We start from the raw sequence: 26,512 nt of genomic DNA, 5'->3' as shown, positions 1-26,512 counted from the left end.
ACCTAAAGTAGAATAGGCCCAAGAGGCATGGAAACACTAGTGGCTGTGCAGGAACACAGAGGCGCCCTCTGCTGGCTGGGACCTGTAACCACAGCAGCATTCCCTAAGGGGTGATGTACTAAGGTTGTACTAAGGAGCCTGCAGAAGCTACTGCAAATGGCTCTCTTTCGTTCTTGTCTCTTCTGGGGAGTGTGGGGCTGGAGGGGAGGAGCTGGCAGAAGAGGAAGGCAGAGGGTCTAAAATTTCCCAACACGCAGATCAAAACCAAAGGCTGAATCCTAACAATGTCTCTGTATCCATCCTGAAATATATTGAGAAACACTGCACCACTTTACTGGACTTAAATAATACAGAGAATAAGCATTAAGGAGCATGGCTGTGGGATGAGAGGAAGACACTTTGGTTTTCCTCCAAGAAAAGCAAGAGGTGGTATGGCAGGGAAACTTCTACCAAGGAATCTGAACAGAGAAAGGGCAGACAGCACATTTGAGGGGACACAGCGCAGAGGAATGGAGGGAAATGAGATATCTCCCCAAGAACGTATAAGAGTTAGCAAAAGGATAAAGAAATGCACAGCTGCAAGGCAGAGGAGAAGACGCTGTGGTATGCCCAGGAAGACTTGGGGAAGAGCCAACCCCCAGGTAAAGCACCCTGGTTTTAGGCATTCTGAGAGGATGTAAGGATGTAGACAGTGGGAGAGGTGGAGCAGGAGTCTGACAGGTGTCAATCATGAAGATAGCCATTTCATAGAGATTATATCCTGTTCTGGTAAGTTCTATGGCTTCTGCAGTGCATCCCTGGACACTGTGTGAGTATCAAAAAGGCATGATACCCCTGAGTTAGTGGAAGCTGAGATTTTCAAATGTGACATGGAGGCCTCCTGTCCCTCCTAATGCCCTAAAACAGACCTCACAGGACTCGGGGAGGAAGGGAGGAGAGAGGAAGAGATAAAGAATTGGGTTAACCATAAAACCCAGAAAGGGCAACACAGGGGCAGGGGAGGGTCCCAACCACCACAGTGTTTCGGACAGTGGGAGTAACTGAGTGGTGAAATGAGTCACTGTTGACAGGAGAAGCAGAGGAGAAACTGGGGGGCTACAATCAGCCAAGAGAACAGCAAGATGACCAGCCCTTTGGAGTGCACCCCCAGGCATGGGTGGACCGTGCACAGAAAGGACGAGTGGCACTCACCTGAGGATGAGGATGGTGGCTGTTTGCACCATCCATGGTTGGGTTTTCCTTCTGTTAGCAGATGGAAAGCACCCAGGCTGAAATTGCAATGACCTTGACTTCAGTTTCCCTATATATAAATTGAGAGGGGGCAACCATAAGTTACCTCTGAGCTCAAATAGTCTATGTCAGTTAGGCCAACCACTGGATTGGGCACTGAACAAGCTCATCTATGGCCATAGGCAAGGCCTTTGAGGACTAGTGGAAATTGGCTAAGGAAAAGTCTCTTCAAACACTGATATTTCAGTCATCTCAGTCACATAGTTACTGACCACATGAGTGCCTTGGGAAAAAAGAAACTCGGAGAGAAACCTCAACTCTTAAGAATCAATCCACCATGAATACACAAGACCCTTGTGTTCAGAAGTAGCAGTTATGACTCAGGCTGGAAAACATATAGTATATTACAGTAAGAATAAATACGAACCCCTCTTGACCCAGTAATTCAACTCCTATGGGCATTTTAGAGAAACTAATAGGGATGTTCAAGGAAGCCAAACAACAATGCACATAATGCACATATCACCATTATTTGCAATCACAAAAACTGAACATAAAACAAAGGTGCACCAGAGAACTGATAAATTATAAGAATCACAAAACAGCATACTACCCAAGAGCAAAATAAGATGATAGTCACATTATCAGCACACATGTCACCATGGGATATATATTACACATGTTAGCTAGCTTTCCATCACTATAACCAAATGCCTGAAATGATCAACTTAAAAGAAAGTTTATTTTGACTCACAACTTGGATAATTGAATCCATGACGTGTTGGCCTATTGCTGTTGGGCCTGTGGGACCATATAGCAGGAAAAGAAGTTGCTCACTTTGTGGTAGCCAGGAAGCAAAGTGAGAGGGGAAGAGGCTTGGGATCCCAAAATCCATTCAAAGGGCACATTCCCTAACTTCCTCCAACCTAGGCTCCAACTCTTAAAAGCTTACATGGCTTCCAACAGACCATGACTGGGAGCCATGCTTTTAATACCTCTTTTTTTTTTTTTTTTTTTTTTTTTTTTGGCCAGTCCTGGGGCTTGGACTCAGGGCCTGAGCACTGTCCCTGGCTTCTTTTTGCTCAAGGCTAGCACTCTACCACTTGAGCCACAGCGCCACCTCTGGCCTTTTCTATATATGTGGTGCTGAGGAATTGAACCCAGGGCTTCATGTATACGAGGCAAGCACTCTTGCCACTAGGCCATATTCCCAGCCCCTTTTAGTACCGCTTGTAGACATTAAACGCCAATCCATAACATTGTGGTCTCTTGTTCACTCACTAAGCTCTTACAGTCTGTGCAAGGTGCTATTTATTCTAAGTGATAGTAGGGCACCTGACTAAACTAAACAGATAAATCCTCTGTAACAGTGGGCAAAGAGAGGGGAAAAAAAAACCCAAACACCACCAACATGTAGTTTAACAGCCTTGTAAAGATTCATAAGGCAAGGAACAGCAAGGTAGAAAAAGACACTCTTGTCCTTGTCAGGAAAGGCAAAAATCGCATACTGATCGTTTAAGTTAAGCAGTAGGTTCACTCCGAGTTCATTTTTACTGCTCCTAATACCTTTTCCTTAGTCTACTATATTTTTAAGTAACTTCATTACAACAGGATTGGAAGAGACATTAACAGGTGGAGAACATTGCTGTCTTTCCCTTTAAATTTGAGTAAATCACATGATCGTGATTCTGAACTATGAACTGCCCCCCACCCCCTAGGATCTTGGCCTCTCTCAGGCAGCAGGAGTTCTCAAGAGTGATGTTCTTGGAATCCCACTGGCCCTCATAGAACCTGATGCTGCAGATCTCCCTGGAGACCTTCCATGTCACATGCTCTCTTCAGGTTTTAGGCCACTTTAGTTGCTTTACATCTTTAAAACATATATATGTAGAACAGCCTCCAATCTGTATGTCTCCTTTTCCATATTGTAATGAAAAGGAGGGGAAGACACAGCTAGTCAATGAAGGATCTCTCCATTAGCGCTGCTGAAGGGGGTGCAAAAGTATAATGGAAAGAAACATGGCCATCACCTTATTGTGTAACATAACAAGCAGGTCACGTGCCCAAATCTATCAATGGGATAGGAACTTTTACTTAAGCCCTTGTGCCCCAAAGGAACCTCTCACCAATCAGATATCTACAGTCGGAGAGACTGCTGCTTAACTAAATCTAGCGAAGCACCATCCAAAGCCAGCATGAGCATCACCAACTGCTATGTCTATTTATAAGACTCCAAGTGAAAAAGCTGCCATCTGCCCTCCAGACACTCCCTTTATAGCAAAGGATGGTTTGCCTGGGGTCAAAATCCCCTCCTGAGAACATGAGCTGCTAGTTGCCACGCGTAGCATTCTTGCCAGCAAATAGTAATGCACCCTCTAAGGAGTTAGTGTCAAGAAGCAAGATGAACCAGGAGAAACCAGGATTTAGCACCATGCCTTAGCATAGAGCAGGTGTGAGAATAGGTGGGTCAGCTGCCTGAAAAGTCAGGAACTGTGAATTAAAGTCCACTTTTTCAGCACTCAAAGTCTGCAAGGCATGATACAATAAAATAGCCATGTCCTCTTTTTTTTTATTATTACTGTAAGAAGTCTAATTAACAAAGAATGCAAGTGGCATTTAGCAGGGTATGTGGAACTGGCTTTGGATAAACCCTGAGCAAATGAGATCACTCAGTACCCAGAGGACCATGGTGAATTTCCAGTGTTATCTGAGGCTAAAGGGGAAATCCAGGAAGACACAGACACCAGCCCAGACTCCCCTTGGGTAGGATACCTGCTAACCTCGAGGGTAAGTGAAAAAGCCCATTCCTTAATTGACCTCAGGATCTCTGTGACCTTTGCACAAGGAAAAACAAAACAAAACAGAGTAACAGAGAAGTCAACTGTATGCCTGAGAACCAGCAATCTCTGATCAGAGAAGCAGAATACTGTTCCCAGCAAACTATTCCATATACCAAGACCCAGGCTAGTTATTTCAGGTTCTCATTAGATAGTATGAGAGCCCAAATGGAACAAGCCAAGAACACAAAGGCTAATCAACTGTCCACATAGGATCCTCTTCATATCATGTGAGTCTCTTTTTTTTCTCTAAGCTTTTGACTGTAATACCCTTGTCCTTGTTCCAAAAGTTTCTTCGCCCCCTTCCATCCCTGGAACTGCAGTCACTAGATTTCACAATTGGAGGATTCTTCCAAGAAGCTGCCTACTCAGAGCAAGGCACAGGGGGTCTGAGTACAAATAAAATTCAGAGTGTGGTCTTCAAGAAAGACACCACCTTTCATGGGAAAGAAAGAATGCCCCCTCTATGAGCTGAGAAAGTCACACACAGACTGAGAGGACATTGAGGAAAGGTTCTCAGTGAAGGCATCATGGGAAGGATGACAGAAAGGGCAGAAAGGTTATTTTGCAGTAAGCTAAGGCAGTAGAAGGCTCAGCATGTACAGTGCAAAGGGGATCAAGCACATGGCAGATTCTGATCTTTCTTGGTGGCTCAGCCTTCTGCACACCCAAACAGAGCTGGCATGGAGGCTATCCTGCCATATCATGTATATTTAAATATCTTTTCACTTTCACTGCTATGTGCCCAGCTAACAAACACGCCCCATGGCTTGCTTACATCTTATGGACAAATTGTGCTCAGAATGGGAATTCTTAGGAGCCATCCCTATACTCCATCCACTCTCTGTCTCGGAAACTTGGGGAGACAAAACAGTGGGCTTGGAATCTCCTCTATCCCCACCATGCCAGCCACCAACCACCTGGGGATATAGCACAAAACCATTGCTCCCTGCAGTGTCCTGCACCCAATGCAGTGCCAGCTCCTGACCTGAGGCTGCGAAGGCAAAGGCAGGAAGAACCAATTGCTTGATTGGAGAAGCTGCTCCGGTTCAACCACAGGTGTGGCCACCCTCTCAGAGGATACTCACAAGGTACTTGGGAAGCCTTTAAATTAATGCTCTTTCATAGGAAATTAGGAATCACTAGAAAACCTCACTTCAAAAAGGCAGGTTTGACAATGTGAGCCTCTCCCCTTTGGCTTAATGAGCATAATGGCAGCAAGCTGGCTCACACACTGATACTTGCTTCAGGTATGGCTCTGTAGAGGATGGATGCAGGGAACACATTAGTACTGATGGCCCAGGACCTCACTACTGGGTCCTGAAAGGGCAGTGGGTTGTTGTTGGCTGAGTCACACATCCCCATGCAGATTCATGGAATAAGTAAGTGCCTGTCAAAACAGGGGGGTCAAAAGAAAACTGACCATGCTTAATAGGATTTGAAGGCAAAAAATGTACAAGATATAAAAATTCAAAATTGGGCCCAAACACCTTTCACAGTGAGACTTCAACTGATTATATATTTTTGTGATCCACATGGAATTTAGAACCAAAACACAAAAACTCTACATTTCCTATATACACAAGCCTGATAATGACAAGAAATCTTCAGGCTGTTTGTTGCCTACATGAGAATGAATATTTGACCCAAGTACAATGTTGCATGCTTTTTGAAATTTCCCCAAAACTTGATACAGCAAGCTGATTTCCCCCCTCCCTCCAAAAAATAGGAAAGCTGAATTATAAAAGCAAACATCTTGACTAAGCAAAGGATACCTAAAAAGCCATTTCCTATGCCTTCAAAACAAGTGATATAGGAATGACTACTTAAAATTTATTGTCTACCTTTGGAAGTATAATGCTGATATAAGCAAACTTGAGAAGAGGGAAAAAGGATGACTTCAGGATTTTCATCCAAGTTTAACTTAATCCAGTGTTCTTGTGTATATCCATCCTTACTAAATGACTCCTATCCTAAGCAATTGCCAAGTTCTTTGTGGTAAAGGGCCTCCGCCAGAGCCCTCCTGTTTCTACAGCAGCTGTCAGCATGGGGTGTGTGCAGGGTGAGTGAATAGGAGAGAAAGATGAGGCAAAACCAACTCCAGAGGACAACAAACGTTGTTCCAGTGCCTGTGTCTCTCTCCACAGGCAAGCATACTCCAACTCTCAGTCCAATCTTTACACAGCTGTCATGTCCTCGCATGACACTGGTAGATTTTAAATGCTCTCCTTGAATCATTTGTTGGTGGCAGAGGGTCCTTTATTGAATGGTCATGGATGTTAGGAGCAGTTTAGAGACTCAAAAAGTCACCATGATTTGCATGTGGCAGTGGGTCCTCCCCATCTCTGTGAGAAGATTGTACAAGAAGAGGCAGAGGGAATGAGGGGAATGCAGCTCAGATAAATGTTATGTGGTTGTCCATGAAGCCTGGGAAAATGAAAATTGCTGCCCTCACGAAACCTTCCCTTCTTCCCCCACACAAGACCTCTGCCTCTCCTGAGGTTGCACAGTATTTTCTACCCATTTTAGCAGGCCCAGATGCCTTTGAATCACCATCATTTACATGTAACTGTATTCCTTTCCTAATTCTGTATAACAAATTACCCCAAACATAGCAGCTTAAAACAAACCCCACGTATCGTCTCACAGTTTCCATGGGGCAAGGGTCCAGACACAGCTTTAACCAGTCCCTCTGTTCGAGGTCTCTGAAAAGGATGCAATGAGGTTGTGTCCCTGGGTTGCAGGACTGTGGTCCCATCTGAGGCTTGGGGGTCCTCTTCCAAGCTCCTGTGGTTGTTGGCAGAATTCATTTCCTTGCAGCTGTAGAATTCATGGTAGCTTACTTCTTCAAGGTCAATGGGAGAGACTCATTTTCTGGATCATCTCTTAAGGAGGCTCATCTGTTGAGACCCATCCTATCTTGGATAATCTTCCCCCTTTTAGTACCTTAATTACATCTGCAAGGCCTTCTTACCTTTGACATGTAATATAACTTAACTATGGCTTCTTAATAGTCATCCAGCCATCACATTCACAGGTCTAGCCTGTGCTGAGCGGGGGAGGTGTGGAGGGTTAAAGGGCGCACAGCAGGGCAAGGGGAAAGAACCTCCTAGGCCATCTTGAAGCTCCATTACACAGTGCTTACATCACATTCCCTACATTCAAAGCTCACTCTTGTTAGCACTTAGTGCCATTAATGAGTGTAAAGATCCATTACTCAACCCTAAAGAGACAGAGTCTGATTTAAAGCAGTCAAGTAATTCTCACTAATGAATGAAAGAACCAGTCAGCTAATCTGTATTGAGGTCTCCAACTACAGAAAATTTGGATGGTGCAGTAGATTTTTTTTTTAGCATAATGAAACCTAGGATTTAGGAGAGGTCAATGTTTATGTAACCTTCCAGTTAAGATGAGAAGCTTGGGAAAGACAGAAAGAGAAATCTAAACATTCTTGGGTTGTGTTGGAATATTGGGTAGATACAAGGACAGACAGGAAAGCAGCCAAATGAGGGTAGCCTTGCCTGTGGGCCTCTCCTCATGAATACCAACCACCTCTCTAGTGTTGCCTTGTTTCAAGGGCCAGTGGCTTCTGGTCCTCAGGCTCTGGAGAAGAAAAAAATTCCCTATTGTTTCCTGCATTGCTGGCCTCACCAAGTAGATATGAATTCCTATATAGAACCCATCCTACCTGGGTGCTGGTGGCTCATACCTGTAATCCTAGCTACTCAAGAGGCTGAGATTTGAGGACTGCAGTTTGAAGCCAGCCTGGGCAGAAAAGTCTGTGACTTATCTCCAATTAACTACCAAAAAACAAAACAAAACAAAAAAACCAGAAGTGGAGCTGTGGCTGATATGGTAGAGTGCTAGCCTTGAGCAGCACTTGAATTTAGGGCTTGGGAAGGTCCTGAGTTCAAGTATCAGGAAAGAGAGAAAGGAAGAGAAACAGGAAGGAAGGAAGAGAGAAAGGGAGGAAGGGAAGGAGGGAGGGAATGGACGGAGGGAGGAAAGGGAAGGAAGAAGGGGAGAGAAGGGAAGGGGGAGGGGAGGGGAGGGGAGAGAAGGGAGGGGAGAGAAGGGAGGGGAGAGAAGGGAGGGGAGAGAAGGGAGGGGAGGGGAGGGGAAGGGGAGGGCAGGGGAGGGGAGGGGAAGGGAAGGGAAGGGAAGGGGAAGGGAAGGGAAAGAAGGAAGGGAAGGAAGGAAGGAAGGAAGGAGAAGGGAAGGGAAAGGAAAGGAAAGGAGAGAGGGAAGAAGGACAAGAGAGTGAGAGAGCACAGGAGAGAGAGGAGAGAGGAGAGAGGAGAGGGAGGGAGAGAGAGAGAGAGAGAGAGTACGCATACTGACCTCTAGCCCTTTGAAACTGTATAGATCTAGGTCCCCAGTCAATTATATGGCTTGGCTCTCTATCATATAAGCACATGGCTTTCTTTAAGGCAAAAGCAGGGCAATGCATACTTGGTAATAGTCTGGGGAATCCACAGCTATTGAGACCGCTCATGAAAAGGGAAAGGTAAAAAAATCTGCTTTTGTCCCTTCTGCTTTTCATAGTTGACTTAGAACCACAGAATCTCAGAGATAGAAGTGACCTGCTAAAAGGTCATCCCACAAACCCTGACCCCATGCCCAGCAGTTCTAATAGGAGAAATACTCTCTGCTCTTGAGTATTTCCAGTGCAAAGTGGTGTGTTCTATGACTGAAAAAAAATCACTTTACTTGCCACACACCTGTTTGAAATCAACTTAACTAACGTTTGAAAATGCCTTGTGTGCTATAAAATAACTAAATACCATATACTGTATTCCTGCCCACCCTCCCTCCCCACCTCGAGAGCTGCTGACAGACATCTCTAATCAGCTGTGGCGCTCTTTCCTGCTGATGCTGGATGTGGCTTTAGAATCCTCAACAGACTGCTCCAGCAAGGCACCACTGATCAGTTTATGTTGGCAAGAGAAGTTAACTAATTTTCCAACTCTGTTCTGGGAGCTTGTCTGCAGTTAAAAACCACTCTCCTAGAACATCTACTCACTTCTCCTAACCCATCTTTGAAAACAACTCTTTTGCCCCTTCCTCCAAAAACAACCCCTTACTTAAACATCTAAACCTACATCTAAACCTATCTTCTGCTTAAACCTTTGTGGGTACAAGCCCCACCCCAAGGAGAGGATTTCCTGGGAAGGAAAAGTGTCGACACATAATTCCAGGTTAGCCAACAGGCCCCAGCAATGGCAGACCCAACTCTGCAGCTGAGAAGGCATGGAGGACCACTCTCCCCATGTGACCTGGTACCAGAAGGGAGTCGTGCCAACCCAGCATATGGGTAATTTGGAAAGTTCAGCTTTAAGGATCTGGGAATAGGCAAGAGCAGGGTAAAGAAATCAAGGGATAATGAGATAATAAGGATACTGGAAGTCAAATAAAATGAAAACCCACCAAACCGCATATGACTCTTTATCATATATCCAGTGCCTCTCCACCCCATGTCTTTTACTCGGGCACGCATGGTTCTTGGGATAAAGTTTGTGCTTACCCACAATCACTCAGTGAGCCCACAAAGGTTTAAGCAGGAGATGGATTTAGAGCTGAGTCACTTTCACTAAACAAAAAGTTATATACACGACTCTCACTTATGCTCCTCTCACTCATTAAGTCAATGTTTTCACCAACTAGCTGCTGGATGTCTATGAGACTCTCAGCTGGTGCTAAGAATATGTACAATATTGCTTCTATCACTAAGAAATTAATACTCATGAAACTGTAACCTCTCTGTACATCAGTTTGATAATAAAAATTTGAAAAAAATATAAGAGATATAATTGGAACACAAACAAACAAAAAAAAAAGAAATTAATACTCCATCTGCTTCAGAAGCAAACAACTCCTCCTCGGACAAAACAGGCTATCTATACTTGCATGTATTTTATCTACAGAAATCATGTCATTTGAAAATAAGATATGTGTTATCCCACTCTACATAACTAGAAAAATTATCAAATAGAAAATTCATTCATTTGGAACTTTGTTTGCTATGTAACAAAACCAAATCAAATCAGGCTGGAGTATTTCAGAGATAAGATCTGTTGAACTGAAGGTTCCGATTAGCAAATTTTGGTTCCCTCAAATTATCAGTATAAATCTGAAGCTTCCTTAAGAGACCGACTTCCCTTTGCTGAAACCATTCTATCATTCATCTATCCTTTAATCGTGGCTTTTTTTTTTGTTTAGTTTTATTTTCCTGAACTTCAAAACTGGGCCTGGCATCCACAGCATCACAGTAACGTGCAAGCAGCCAGATGCAGTGTGAGTATTACCGGTGAGGTAATTTGGTGAGACCAGGGCAAAACATGGGGAGCCAACCAAGGTCTACTGAAGATCCCACCATGGAGGCTGAGCAGAATACAAAGGATAACATGTGAGTTAGGGGGCAGGGCCGGGGGGGCTGATCAAGAGCTCACAGGCTGCAGAAGAGAACAGAACCCTTCCTGACCTGGCAGATGGCGGTCTACAGCAACCTGGACAGATGCTCAGGCAGGACCCAGGTGAGCTCTTACTCCATGGAAGGGGCGGGGATTTTATGGTGAGAATGAGAGGAGCCACAGGAGAATCTGTGCCAAGTACTGAGGAGACAGGCATGAAAGCAGAGGAAGAGTTACAAATCTGGGAGACAATGTTTAAAGAAACAAGCACTGGGCTGAAGTCAAAACTCATAACCAGACTAGAAAGAGGTGAAAGGACTTAAATGAAGAAGGTGTTTAGAAGGCTACGTTTGACAGCATGTCATTTCGGAGGCAGAAAGGGTGTAGAGATCTTTTCCCCAAGATGGTGGGCTTGAATGTGAGGGATGGATGTGCTCTGTGCTGAGATGAGGTTCTGAGCTACCAGGGAACTGGCTGGCTGGGATAACATTGGGCTCAGAATATGACACGGTACACTGGGGATGGAGAGACCCAGGACATAACTATCCCACACACTGGGGATATCAGAGAGTAATACAGGCAGGAGAAGACATGGTTTCGACAGTGATGTTCTATCAGGATGATCCTGTCCACCTTGAGTCTCCCAAAGGACAACATGCAAGAGCCTATGAACATACTAACTGCTTTCTTTCAGCAAATCCCAGCCAAGAAAATAACTGAAATGTTTCTTCAATCATTCTTTTCTATCAGAAGGCTAGATTTGTAAGTCAAAGCCCTACCGAAGAAGACCACATGTAAGATAAAGTCTCAGCCAAGAAAGTGAAAACTGTTCTCCAAGGTACGTGGTGCCAGCAGTTCCTCTGGAAAAGTTGACTGACTTTGAAAGAAGGGCAAGGGGTAGAGACATCACTGGTATTTGTAAAAAGGAAAGATTTCTGATGAATGTGTAGCAGCAAGACTGGGTTGTGGAAAATTCTACACTCTGTACAGGAATGGCCAGATAACTCTGCTTTTCTTGTTTCCTTCTCATTGCAGACAAAAGGAAGTAGGTGGAGGCTTCTGGTAGAGACCAAAGTTCTGGAGAAATCGGGAATTGTTATTTCAGTTGAAGAATTCAGAGGCCTGACTACACAGAATATCAAGGGTGTCTATTTGGTTGTGGTTTTTTTAAATTTATGTAATTCTATACAAAATGCAAGATGAACTTTAAGAAACATCTAAGCTGGGCCGCCATGACTTATATTTGTAATCCTAACTACTCAGGAGGCTGAGATCTGGGGAATAACAGTTCAAAGCTACCCTGAGAAGATAGTTTGGTGGGTAAAGGTAGAATCAAGTGACAAGCTTTAGATATTTTGAAAGTTGCTGGAGAAGGGAGGTTAAAATCAAATGTTTAATAGCAATGGCACCACAAATTATAGCCAACGATAATAAAGGTGGGCTCTAAATGACCATAATTCTCACTGCAGAAATTATAATATCATTAATCAGAGACCTCAAATATAAATGTCAGTGAGGGGAAAGAGTCAATAAAAATAAATGGAACAGCCAGGCACTAGTGCCTCACGCCAGTAATCTAGCTACTTAGGAGGCTAGTATCTGAGCATCAATGTTCAAAGCCAGCTTGGGCAGTACAGTCCGTGAGACTCATCTCCAATTAAACACCAAAAGAACCAGAAGTACAGCTGTGGCTCAAGTGGTAGAATGCTAGCCTTGAGCATAAAAGCTCAGAGACAGTGCCCAGACCCTGAGTTCAAGACCCAAGATCAGGAAAGTGTGTGTGTGTATGCATGTGTGTGCATGTGCATGTGTGTAACAGCCCCAGCACCACGGGTAATACATTTGGGAATGGTGGGAATCTGTATATCAAGAAAAGGTAGCAGCCTCTTCCAATTCCAACTAAATATGGCCAGTAATGTTACAAGCACTCAGATTTTCAAGAATAGCTAGAAATCTGTATTTTCATTACAAATCTAATGTTTAAATGTTCACAGTAATTTTTTAAAATACTAAGCATACTAGAATAGATCCAGAAATACATGCAGGACCCATTGGATGCCATGAGTGGCCAATTTGTACCCGCTGTCATGATACCCTATTGGGACTAGTCCCAGAGCTGACGCAGCATGGGGAGGGACATCAAGCAACCCCAGGGGCACTGGGGGCTGTGACAGCACCAGGATACATGTGCAGCTGCATCCTCAATACCAAAGCCAAGGTATGCAGTTGCCTAACTAGTCCTTGAAATCCAGACCAACAGCAGAGATCTCTGTAGCAGGAGGGAGGCTGCCAGCAGGGGAGGAATCTGACCAGCATGCAGGGAGGATCTAATCTTAGCTCAGGAATGAAGCCACAACCAGCCTCTGCTCCTATTTGGGGCCAGTTTGGTTCCCCTTACTCCTCTTCAGTACTCTGACCCCCCCCCCCCCCCCATGCTTGCCAACTCCACTCTGTCATGAGCAATACAAATTTCCCCATTGTTCAGGCCTGGAAGACATGGCTTAAATACCACTGGATTGTGTGTGCCGGCCTCCTCTCACATCAAACCTCTTCCACTGTTAAGATATTTCTATATCTTGGTGTTGATGCCAACAAACCCATTTGACCATGAACATTGGTTTCCCATTAGGGAATCCCCCAAAAGACATGGCATTTAGGGATTTTTTTCCTGTGGTGCCATATGGTTAATGCTGGTTCTGATTCTTTTTTTAAACCTTGTACTCGTGTATGTGTGTGTGTGTGTGTGTGTTCATGTGCACATGGGTACTGTGCTTGAACTCAGTACCTTGTGCTCACCTTTAGTTTTCAGTCAAGGCTGGTGCTCTACCACCTCCAGCCACACCTCCACTTACAGCTTTTTGCTGGTTAGTTGGAAATAAGAGTCTCTCAGATTTCTCTCTCTGAGCTGGCTTCAAATCTCAGTCCTCAAATCTCAACCTTCTGGCTATCTAGGGTTACAGGCATGAGCCACCCACACCCGTGTGTACTGTTAATTTTTTTTTTTTTTTTTGGCCAGTCCTGGGGCTTGGACTCAGGGCCTGAGCACTGTCCCTGGCTTCTTCTTGCTCAAAGCTAACACTCTGCCACTTGAGCCACAGTGCCACTTCTGGCCATTTTCTGTATATGTGGTGCTGGGGAATCGAACCCAGGGCCTCATGTATACGAGGCAAGCACTCTTGCCACTAGGCCATATCCCCAGCCCACATGTACTGTTAATTTTTAAATATCAGATCTCAATATTTTTTCAGATTCTGGTTGTGGTTTTTTATTTTTTGGATTTTTTTTTTTTTGCTTACTGCTTGTGTTATTTTGTGTAGTTTATTTTTTCCCTTTTTTTCTTATTTATTGTCAAAGTGATGTACAGAGAGGTTACAGTTTCATATGTTAGGCCTTGGGTACATTTCTTGTGCTGTTTGTGTTGACAACCCTTAAAACATACCATGAAAGCAAACAGAATAGCTGAATTTTGCTCACAGAATGAAAGGGTTGATAAATAAGTTTTAGGATCTTATCTAGCTTTTAAAATAACTCTGATAATAACTGAGGTGTCCAGGACTAGTTGATATTTTGCTGTGGGTGACCTGGCCAAATCATATTTCTGCCTGGGAAACTAACCCATCATAAGAGGCAGTGTCTCTTAAGGTACAGCCAAGAAGGGCAGCTGGTTCTTCTCTATTCTCTCCCAAAGCATGCAATGTATGTGCAATTCCTAAACAGACAAGACACATGTGATACAACACATAAAAGGTGCCAGGCATCTGCTTTGGGGCAGGTTTGGGTCTTGGTTTCCTCATGTCAACCCCTGGGACTGATGGGACACATGGTCCGTAGCTAGGACTCAGGAATGTTTGAGGAAAGTTCATGTTCCCAGGAATATACTACTCTAGGTCCTCCTTCTATAAGAATAATCATGAGGTAAAAAATTCCACAGTTGATTTACATTAAATACTGGGTACTATGAAAAACTTTAGATCATTAGCTATACATATCCAAGAATAATAAGTCAGACAAATATTATTTCTCCATGTTGCGCAGTTAAGAGCTCTTCCCAGCAGCCTGCTCACATTTGTGGGGAACCCTTGGCTGCTCTGTAGCTCAAATCTATCTTTACCTCTCCACAGATACATGCTCAACAGAAAGCAATGGATTCCTAAGCCTTCATATAAAAAAATGAGAGCTTACAGAGGGCTAAATATAAAAATGAGGACAAATTGAAAGGGTTCTAAGAGCAGATGTGAGCAAGTGCTGGGTTCTTAGTGTGTCACTTCCTTTGGGCTGTGGGACTTGTGCCTGGCCACCCCCAAGTGGAGGTTAACTCTATTGAGGGCAAACTTCTCCAGTGAACTTGAACAATCAACTTCTATAATGTTGGCACTGGTGTTTTCTAAATGCTATGCTCAAATACTTGCAAAACTGTTTGGTGTAAGTGAAATGAACACCTCCGGGGGCGGGGGGGAGGGAAAGGGGGAGAAGGGAGGGGGGTATGAGGGACAAGGTAACAAACAGTACAAGAAATGTATCCAATGCCTAACGTATGAAGCTGTAACCTCTCTGTACATCAGTTTGATAATAAAATTTTGAAAAAAAATTAAAAAATGCTATGCTCACTCAGCACTGAGGCCAGCCATGTCTTCTTCCTTAGAAACGTAGCTAGTCCATACCCCTAACCATCTCCATGTGGGGTTCTCACAGCTTGGGCCATACTATACAGGGCTCAATAACACCATGGACATCACTGTGCCCTGGAGCCCACTGGAATTATTCAAACTAGCTAATCCTTCTAAGTCAGCTTGTCTCACCTCAGCCCAGCTCTTCTCTGTCTGAAACCACAGTGGAAGCACTTACCCATAGTCTCTACTCCCTTTGCCTTACTGGGCTTGTCCCAAATGGCATCCTTTCTTCTCCGTAAGGTCTTGTAACAAAATTCCCTGTGTCTCTCTCTCTCTGTCTCTCTGTCTGTGTCTGTGTCTGTCTGTCTGTCTGTCTGTCTGTCTCTCTCTCTCTCTCTCTCTCTCTCTCTCTCTCTCTCTCTCTCTGCCTTTGCTTCCCCTACTATTCATCCAAGGTAAAAGGTTTAAAACATAGTTGGGCAAAGGGAGGCAATTCTAGCTTGTTCCTCATTACAAATGTCTGGTGGCTGCTGGCAGCTGATCACTTCAGAAAAAGTCTTCATGAGGAGTTTGTCACAGTCACAGAGGACTGACTCAACATGTGCACTTGGAAGTGATAGTTTTCTTGTATAAAAACAAAAAAGTCACACCCTAAGAAATCTGCCATTTATGTGCCCCAGAAGGTACGTTTCCTGGCACAGGCTTCAGCCAGTTAGATCAAAGTGAGCTGATGAATGGGCAGAGTGCCCTGGTTACAGCAAGTCTTCTGAGGTTCCACAGACAGGGAGCAAGCGCACAAAGACACCTCCCTCTGTAGAAGAGCAGAATGTCTTGCAGTGGTGTGAGAACGTGTTAGCTTTCCAGGTAACCTATGGAAAGCCTCTGGTCACCAGTAAATGGACACATTATTGGAAAGCAAAACAGGCAGTCCCAGCCCTGGTGGTAGCAATGAAACACAGAACCTCCTGATTTCTTAGGAAGAGCTCTCTGGAGTGCAGGTCTTCTTACCTTGCTTGGATATTTTCTATGTGGACAGAGAAGTTGCAGGTGGTTGCCAGTGCTCTGAAACTTCAACATTCTGTTCTGGCAGCATGTATCAGAGCATCACAAAAGCTGCAGATTTAACCCTCACTAAGGCAGAGTGGGCTCCCTCTGCCAACACACCTTCTGTTGCTGGTGAGCACAATTCACACCATTCCACCATTTGGGATGGGATGCAAGCCACTGAGATTCATGAATCTGGATAATTTGGTAAGAAGTGTGAAGGCCAAAAATGGACAGATACTCACTGTTGCTCATTAGGGAGGGTTTCTCAGTTACACATTTTCTCTTCCTAACCTTTGCATGGCTAGGACTGATCATTCTTAGGGCCAAAGGTAGCTTTCTTCCTGGCTGCCTCTTCCATTGACTGAAAGACTCACTTTGCTTGCCTCTCTTGCAGCTATAGGTGGTCATGCAATCTACCTCATCCATGTGACGTCTGGGAGGTGAAGTACTGAGAAAATTCTTGCCTTTGTGATAAATGGGAGCTGACAACAGCTGAAAGAGATATGACCTAGACTGGGATAGATGAAGACAGATGCTTACTCTATTAAAATGAACATAAATGCTCCAAGATGAGGCTCCAAGAAATAATGAAGCCTATGCATGGTTATACTATTAACTTAATAGATGTTTTTCTCTGTGTCAGAAGTGACTCTTTTTTCAGTAAGGTTGAAGTGATACATACTTTAAGCATGATTAGAAACATAATGTCAGGTTGGACTATTCATAATGAGATGACTTTAGGTATATTTCCTGTCTTGTAGTTCAATTTGCGAATGTTCACATGATGAATGAGAAAAGTAAACCAATGGAAGTCCTCCCTCTTTCTAGGCCTTTCCCCTTTTTTAGGAGTTAGACAAATACAATTAGAAACAAGAGAATGGGAATCCAGGCCTAACTTGTCTCTTTGGATACAACACAGCAGCACAAGGGCTGTGCTAAATTTGTCTATATATCAAAGTGTAAATGCTTACATAATGTGAAAGACAGAAATCATAAAACTCATCAGTCAAGCATCCCTCCTGACAGCTCATGAGGGTCCACGAGAAGCCCAAGGAAACATGAAAGATGACATAAGGAGGCAACTGCCCTGCCTCACAGACATGGCCGTGCCCACACCACACAGCACAATGAGAGGCTGAGGAGCAGCCCCCCATCACACACATCTCATTTTATGGAAACAATTGACACTGATTTGAAAATTATATGATATGAGACCTAATTTTTTTTTTCTGTTTTCTGTTGCATGCCTTTCCATGAGTTCAGAAGAGGGAAGGTAGAGTCAGTGAGGATATGCTGGATAATATAGAACATACGGAGCCATCTCAGGGCAAAACAAGACAGATGAAATGCCTGTCCTACTTTGCCTCATTCAACTCTAATAGGGGACATCTGATTAAATCACACATCTCATATTTTCCCTTTACCCAAGAAAAATAAACAAACAAGAAGGTTGTGATGCTTTATATGAACACCAACATGTAGTTTGTAGGGTAACAACACAGAAATTACGCCCTGGGACATGGGAGAGCCTCTGCTTGCCACACCCAAGAAAAGTGACTTCATTAAGCAAAGGGCTCAACTTTTCAACTAGAAAAACAGAAGTAAATATTGAACCACGTGAATTTTCTCCTTATGTAGATCAAAACTATTCAGAATGCCAATCATTCCTGCAGTTCTTACCTACCTTTTGTGTGGGAGATATTATTGTTTTGTTGTTGTTTTGGCAGGATCAAACAATACAGGTGCACAAAAATCACTACCACTATGAAAAACCATTAGCTCTCTGAACTACAGCAGGAATTCATACTTCAAATGCTTTTACATGAATGGCAAAGAGAATGGATGGCATTGAGAATTCTTTTCCATGCACATTCCGAGACCTATTCAGTTAGACACAGGAGAAGAAGGTGAGGGATGAACGCTTTGATGAAAGCCTGACTTAATAATTCAAGGTGGGGAAAATATTTTCCCCCAAGAAATAAATTGGCTTCTTTGGTTTTGTGTGGCTTTGTGTTAAAATACACATGCTACACCTATGCCCAATTAGTGCATTCCTACCTCTTCAGGTAAGAGTATAAGAATCTGTGAGTTGTATCTTTTACTAACCTAAAAGAGAGTAAAATTAGCTATCACTAATCAATTACTAGAAATTCATAAAATCTCATGAAGATGTTCTCTTTCACTATCACGTGTCTTTTCCCTGACTCCCAAGTCCCTGATAAGGCTCTCAGTATGTGAGTTTGCAGAAGAGGCCAGGAAGCAGCATGCCCAGTGTGGCTTACCTCTCAGGATGTAGTTCTGATAATTCTGATCAGCCTCAGCTCCCACCTTGATCAAACACGTCAAGCCTTCAGCCACTACGAATTCATGCACCAAGTCCTTGTCATCCTGGCAAGAAAGAAAAGAAAAATGACTTCAAATACAATCCCCATCCATCTTCCATCCAGGCTCCCCTGTTCAAACTATATTGGAGCCTTTGAAGCCAGAACGGCCCCTAAGGATTATTCTGCTCTATTCAAATGAAGCATCTTAACTCTTGCCAGAGGAATTTTGCAGCTAGTCTTTACATTGTCGTTTGCCAAGGACCAATTATTGCCTTCTGGGCAATCTAATAAAGATAAAGCAAATGAATCCCTTGCCTGTCAGAAATACTTACAGTGTTTTGTTTTTCATTCCTCAGAAGTTACCAGACTCCAGGCCCTCCATAGGTCCCAAGAGACTGAGCCACATGGAACCTTGTTTTTTTTGTGTTTTAACCACAGGAAACATTCAATTGTAGCTCAGACCGTAAAAAAAAAAAAAAAAGACTCAAAGCCCCTTTCATGTATCAACAGAGAGTACTGGGGATGACAGTTACAAGGGGGTTGTAAACATTCTCTGAGAAGCTATGAAGGCAGTTTCTCCAACCTCTTGCGCTGTCTGACTTGCAAACCATGACGCAGTCCCGGCCATCCACTGGGAGGAGCTGGACTCTCCTTCAAAAGGCCCACCTCAGTCTCAGGAGAAGGCAGGACATAGGGGGAAACTCAGTGGCCATTCAATCTAGTGGTTCTCAAAGAGAACTTCCTAAACCAGCCAACAACCCACAGAGAGGCAGAAGGCACCTCCCCTGGGAACTTGTTAGACATAACAAATTGCCTCTCTTCACCCTTGACCTAGACTTCAGTTTGACCCCAAAGGCTGAGAAACAAGGTCTCCAGGTGAGATGAAGGTGTACACAGATGGTTCTTGCCCCAATGCCTTCACACTAGGATTGTCTGTGGAGCTTTAGAAAGTCTAGGAAGCAGGACCCTATGCAGATGGATTTGACTGGAATTCCTGGGGCTGGGCCCAGGCTCTGCTATGACATTTCTTAGAAGTCCTAAGAGGCAGCTCTCAGTCAAGAACCTCACATCTGGTACTAGATTTTATCTTTATAGATGGAGTGTATAAAATTACACACACACACACACACACACACACACACACGGTTAGCCAAGACCACTTAACTATGACATCTGGCCAGCCCACAGGCCCCATCAGTTTTGAGGAGCTGTGGAAGATGGATTTTTCTACCGCTGTTTTCTCTACAGATATGAGGAGGTTTCCTGGAAACCTCCTTACTTGAGAGTCTCAAGTACCTCTAAGGAAAGACTGGAACATCCATCTTTAGTTATAACAGGGCACACAAGAAATGTCAGTGATGTGAAGAGTAGAAATCTTAATGGAATAATGAAAGGTTATTACAGTCGTAGTCAGCAACCATGGTTCATCTCTTTAAAAAAATACATGAACTGGCATAATTCTCCTGTGTCTACATGAAATCAGACCCTTTCTTTCTGTTATGGCATTTTTCAATTATATGGATTGGGGTCTTGAGCTAAAATGTGGGTAGACACTGCAAAGGGTCTCTGGGAAGAAACACAGCACTCCAGGGTCAGAGCTGGCGGGGGGAAGGAGGAGCAATGCCTGTGCCCCTAAAGTAATGAAAGACAGCTGTGTTAACTCAGACTTTGAGATAATCATGGCTGTGGAAGAAAGAGAAAATGGGACAATATTGTGAGTTTTTGGAAAATTACTTTACACTCTTATGTATATAAAGGAAATAAAAAAATAATTCTCTCTCCACCATATCCTTTTCCACCGGCATATGTGAAAAATGGACTTTTAGATGAGCTCATGTCTAGTCAGAAGGTTTTTTTCCAAGCATGTAACAAATGTTTATTACTTTAACTAAAACTAGATTCACACATGACTTCACGTTGAAAAAGTGAGAACAAGCACTCAAGAAACTGCTCAAGCTAATCACTAATATTCATTTACCAGCAAACTGGCTGTTGGCAAAGGCACTTACTTGGAAAAAAACACTGGATGGGAGAGACAGTGTTTATATAGAATTCAGAACCATAACTAAAATGTATGCCCTTATGTCAATAAGGTACTTAGAAGCTCATGGATAAGAAATACAGAGAAAAAAATTCTCCACTATTGGCAGGGTCCTTCCCTGATTTTAAATACAGATCCTAAAATATATAAGCATTAACAATTTTTATAACATTGGTTTCAGACTCGAATAAAACAAACATGTTAGCAATAAGTGATAAGTAATTATCACTTTATTAAAAATTTTAATAATATTGCATCTTAGCCTGAGAAAATGTCTGCTAGTTAGGGAATATTCAACTCTATCCATATGACTAATGATTCTGTTAATTAAGCCTTCAAAGTCTTCCTGAAAGAACCTCTTTGAGTAGAAAACAGCAGGGCGAATAAAGAAAGATGGACTGATGGGTATAGAAGGTAACCATCTAAGCCTTACACAGCTTCCTGCCTGGGCAATGCCAACAATCCTCAGTGCCATGCTGCCTAATGCTTGAGTGTTGCCTTATGCACATGTGTGTAGACTTCCAGTCTATATCCTCTGGGGAGCCAGCGCCTTCACCCTTGCCCACACAGTGCCAACAAAGTTACTCAAAAGTATTTGTTTGATGAATCAGCAGTAGAAATTACAGCTCTGAGAATTCAAGGAACACACCCACAGGGGAACACTGAAGGTAAATGTAACAATTATCAACATGTTTATTTGTTTTTTTACCTTTTCAATTTAACAAACCTTAATCATATACAAAAGATAACAAAATAGCTTAATGAACTGTAGCTACCAATCAGCTGTTCTATTTCTTCTGTCATCCCCTTTCAGCCTGATCAATCTGAAGCAAATCCCAGTCATATCAATTAGCCTATATTATTCCAATATGTATCTCCAAACTACAGAAACTAATTTTTGTACTGCCATTACAAAAAATAGACATTGTCCTTGAGCTTTTATGTTCACAACTAGCACTCTACCACTTGAGCCACAGCTCCCTGTCTGATGTTTTGCTAGTTAATTGTAGACAAAAGTCTCAGACTTTCCTTCCTTGGGCTAGTTTCAAACTATGATCCCCATATCTCAGCTTCCTGAGTACCTAGGATTACAGGTGTGGGCCACTGGCACCTGATTTGGAATTTTTTTTTATTGGTACTCAGAGTAATTTCATACTTGTAAAAATATGTCCAACACTGATCAAATTCCCAACTTTCAACTGTAGTAAAGCATTGTACACTTTGGATAACGACTAAAAAATAGATTCATACAATGCAATATGTTGATGAGACTTGGAAACTTTTTCTTTTGGCAGTTATAAGGTTCAAAGTCAGAGCTTGGCACTAGCTAGATCTGTGCTCTACTGTTGGGCAATACCTCCAGCCATATTCAGTGCTGGCTACTTGTGACACAGGGTCTCACTTCTTTCCCATACGTGTGCCTGGACCACAATATATCTATTTTAGGCTTCCTGATGTAGCTGAAGTAACAAGCATGTGCCACCAGGCCCAGCTAAGAATTGAGAGGATATATCACATACTTTTTTCTGCCTGGGCTGGATTGAAACCTGGAAGCTAAGGTCACAGGTGTGAGCCACTAGCACATAGCTTTGAAACATCTTTTAATTCACTGGTTATCTTTTTTCCCCCTTAAAACCTGAGTGTTGAAGAAACCAGATCATTGGACCTTTAAAGTAGCCCACAGTCTAGATTTTACTGATTGTTTTCCTATGGCATAGATTAACTGTATCATCAATAACTGTATCATCTATAACTTGTTGTTTCATACAACAGAATGGCCAATTCCAGGGTTGATTTATTGGTTTGACTACATCAAATTTTGCATTCCCTCAGGAGGTATACACTGTCTAGTCCTACCCCATTTCTATCATGCTAGCAACTCTTGATACTCAATTCAGAGGTCCATTGTTTATAAGTGGCTATGTAAAAGGTGACCTCCTATTTCTCTGTACTCACTAGCTAGAATATTTCTGCAAATGACACTTCCTCTTGACTACTATTTAGCCTGAAGTCCATAAAGGAAAGACAAGATGAATGTGAGATTTGGAAAGTTTGTGCATTTTCAAAATGCCTAGTTTACTAACATTTTCTCAGAATGAGCTACATAACTGCTATCCTTTTCTTAGTCATTCTACCAATCTATTGTTATTTTTTCAGTATCATTATAAACCCATCCATCAACTCATATTTATTTGATGTGTTTGGATCCATTGCAATTGTCATCTTTATCGTTGTTTATTGTCCTATTTCTAGCTAGTCAGTGGGAGATCTTTCAATTGATGTTGAGTACTATTGGAAATAATTTTAGTAATATTTGATACCTTCCTGCTCTCTATGTAGTTAGAAGTTCCAAGCATACAAATCAAAGAAAGGTTGGACAAATGGGACTGCATCAAACTGCAGAGCTTCAGCACGGTAAAGGACATAGCTCGCAAGATAAACAGAAAGCCCACAGACTGGGAGAAGATCTTTACCAGCCATTCAACGAACAAAGGCCTCATATCTAAAATATATGCAGAACTAAAAAAAATTATCTTCCTCCAAAACAAAACCGCAAAGAACCAATAGCCCCCTCATCAAGTGGGTTAAAGACTTACAGAGACTTCTCTGATGAGGAAATGAGAATGGCCAAGAGACATATGAAAAAGTGCTCTACATCACTGGCCATAAAAGAAATGCAAATCAAAACGACATTCAGATTCCACCTCACCCCAGTAAGAATGTCATATATCAAGAAAACTAACAATAACAATTGTTGGAGGGGATGTGGCCAAAAAGGAACCCTACTTCATTGTTGGTGGGAATGTAAACTGGTTCAGCCACTCTGGCAAGCAGTATGGAGATTCCTCAGAAGGCTAAATATAGAGCTCCCCTATGTCCCAGCAGCCCCACTTTTGGGTATCTATCCAAAAGACCACAAACAAAATCACAGTAAAGCCACCAGCACAACAATGTTCATGGCAGCACAATTTGTCATAGCTAGAATCTGGAACCAACCCAGATGCCCCTCAGTAGACGAATGGATCAGGAAAATGTGGTACATATATACAATGGAATTTTATGCCTCTATCAGAAAGAACGACATAGCCCCATTTGTAAGGAAATGGAAGGACTTGGAAAAAATTATACTAAGTGAAGTGAGCCAGACCCAAAGAAACATGGACTCTATGGTCTCCCTTATTGGGAATAATTAGTACAGGTTTAGGTAAGTCATAGCAGAGTATCACAAGAGCCCAATAGCTATACCCTTATGAACACATTAGATGATGCTAAGTGAAATGAACTCCATGTTATGGAAACAATTGTTATATCACAGTTGTAACTACTTTCAACGTCCCATGTGTATCTGTAGCTTCTATTATTGATGATGTTCTTGTATCACCTCCCTGTGGTTGTACCTACACTATCTCTGTATCTTATCTGAGTATATTGGAAACCGTGTATACTGGTATTAGAACTAGGAAATTGAAAGGGAATACCAAACTTTGAGAGACACAGGGTAAAAAAAAGACAAACAACTACAAAAGCAATACTTGCAAAACTGTTTGGTGTAAGTGAACTGAACACCTCGTGGGGGGAAAGGGAAAGGGGGAGGCGGGAGGGGGGTATGAGGGACAAGGTAACAAACAGCACAAGAAATGTATCCAATGCCTAACATATGAAACTGTAACCTCTCTGTAAATCAGTTTGATAATAAAAATTTGAAGAAAAAAAAAAAAGACGTTCCAAGCATATAACATTTCCTTCTCCAGACTTGGAATCAACTACTTCTCCTAGGGACTATGATTCCCTTTGCTGTTCCAGACCATTATCTCTTTGTTAGTGATACTTTTTGCTAGCAAACTGATTCTTGCTTCTAGATTAACCATAAACATATTTATTGACGTTAATAAACACTTTTAGACATGTGCTTTATTTTCTTTCTTAATATAGACTATGGGGATATTCTGATACTTCCAATGGAATCCAAGACAACGGAGGAGTTTTACCTTAATAATATTTTTAATAATCCTATTTTTAAGAACTCTAAGAATGAAAGAATTATAGTCTCACAAACCCAAGTCTCAGAATTAATGCCAATACTGCTACTACTATTAATGTTATTAGTAGTAATCAACTCTATTTCTTAAAGTGTCTACTACTGAAAATATACAAACTAGTCTTTTAAACTAGCAGTCTTTAAAATAGCTCCTCCCTGTATGTTTCTGCCACTAAGTGGACACCTAATCAAGGGAAAAGTCAAAGACTAGTAATGGAGACAAGAAGCAGGCTGAGGGCTAAATGAGATAGTATGGGAAGCAGGGTGAATATGGCTCTGTGGGCACTTATCAAGAGTCTGGCCCAATGGTAGTCAGGGACCTGAGTTTGAGAGAAGCATATAATTTCACGAGAAACGTTTTGTTTGGTTACTAAGAGTAACGTGAAAGCACAGAGGGATATACTAGAAGTAGACTTTTGATACAGTTATCCCCTACTTTAGATTCAGGAAGGCCTAAAGTCACAGACACCTTCCATAAGATCATTCACTTCAGTCCATCCATTCACTTGTTAAATGGTACAAGACACTGTAAGTCACCAAGACCTGGTGATAAAATCCAGGGAGCTAACAGACAACTGGCCTCAAACAGGGCCCAGAGTACTTTAAGTTTTCTACTAGAAGTAAGCACAGGGTACTTTAAAGGGATGCTGACTAGGGAAGAGGGGTCATTTAGAGAGAGCATCACCAGCAGGAGGAAAAACAGAGAGACACGACAGTAGAAGTGGATCAGCAGAATATCCTGTGTCAGAAATTATGTGCCTAGGGGCAAAAGACAAAGATCATGGCCTACTCTTGGAGTGTAGCTTTAGAAAACAGTTGGAATGTAGCCAGAAAGGAGAGAGATTGCAGCAGAGGCCAGATCAAGGCCCTCAATGTTAAACTGATAAATTCAATATGACCCAGAAGGCAATATAGATCCAAACAGAGAGTAACCACCTCAGCTCCTTGTAATGGGGAGCTAAGGATGCACTGAGTTGGGGAGGCCCAGAAGCAGGTAGAGATATTTTTCTAGGGAAGAAAAGGATGGGCCTGAACCAAGGCAGGCCTCTACACCAGAACATTTCAGAAATGTGTGCCATTCTGCAAACCTGGGGCTAGGGAAAGAAGACAAGAGGACATGTCTCCAGATAATGTCCACAGGAAAGAGCATCCTGTCCTGGGAAGAGATTATAGCACAATAGAATCAACTGAAGGAAGAATAGCACAGAATGGAGAGGATGGATTTTTGGTCTGTATTTTTGCCAAATCCTTTTTGCACCTTATCCAGCTAACAACATTTTTAATGCAGGTAAACCAGGAACTGAAGAGAAATGGCAGGTATCTCCAATGCAAACTCACAAGAGAAAGAAATAGTGGATCTAGATGGACATGCTCTGTGCAAAGGTGACCATCACAAACCCACTGCTGACCCTCCCCTCTATCACATGCTGATTGTTTGGGGACCTGTCTGCACATCTGTCCAATCTCTGTCTGCACATTTGTCTGCACATCTCTCCAACAGGCTTGTGACTTTCTCAGTGTAGAGATGGGGAAAAGGCTCAGGAGAGAGGAATACAAGGAACCAGAGAGGAAGACTTGCATGTGGAGATGAGGGGACACATCCACGACAGCAGAATGCATGAAATACCTTGTGCTAAATGCACACCAATATAATACTCAACCAGAGCTCCATCGGTTGTGCCTGCACCCATTCCAACCCTCCATAAATAAGCTGCAGTCAGATGCATGGAGTATAGTAGCATGTATATGAAGTTAAAACAAAAGATTATCTCCTGCTGTTGGTGAATATTGTCCATTGGGATGACAGGAACATCAAATTCAATAATCAGAAGGTGGCCTGGGAAGAGGATTGATTGATACTGGGAAACATAATGAAGGACTTCAGTTTTAACCACAATCAGCAATTCTTTTTAAAAGGTGAAAGTAAATATGGGGGAAATGTATGATTTGATAGTTGTCTTTACTTTTTAAAAG

The 26,512-nt window shown here is 42.6% G+C and overlaps 1 protein-coding gene across 5 annotated transcripts in view; it reads right to left on the bottom strand.

Moving 5' to 3' along the window:
• The window catches only part of Fhod3 (formin homology 2 domain containing 3), a 401,480-nt gene that overhangs the window by 205,286 nt on the left and 169,682 nt on the right, over window positions 1-26,512 (bottom strand). For all 5 annotated transcript variants that reach the window (XM_048363540.1, XM_048363541.1, XM_048363537.1 and 2 more), the window contains exon 5: window positions 18,417-18,522. In XM_048363540.1, the coding sequence (XP_048219497.1) occupies window positions 18,417-18,522 (106 nt within the window). The remainder of the gene's footprint in view (window positions 1-18,416; window positions 18,523-26,512) is intronic.

This window comes from Perognathus longimembris, chromosome 15 (genome assembly GCF_023159225.1).
Source record: "Perognathus longimembris pacificus isolate PPM17 chromosome 15, ASM2315922v1, whole genome shotgun sequence".
NCBI lineage: Eukaryota > Metazoa > Chordata > Mammalia > Rodentia > Heteromyidae > Perognathus > Perognathus longimembris.
The sequence above is the reverse complement of the archived record's forward strand: the minus strand, read 5'-3'. Positions and strand labels throughout refer to the sequence as shown.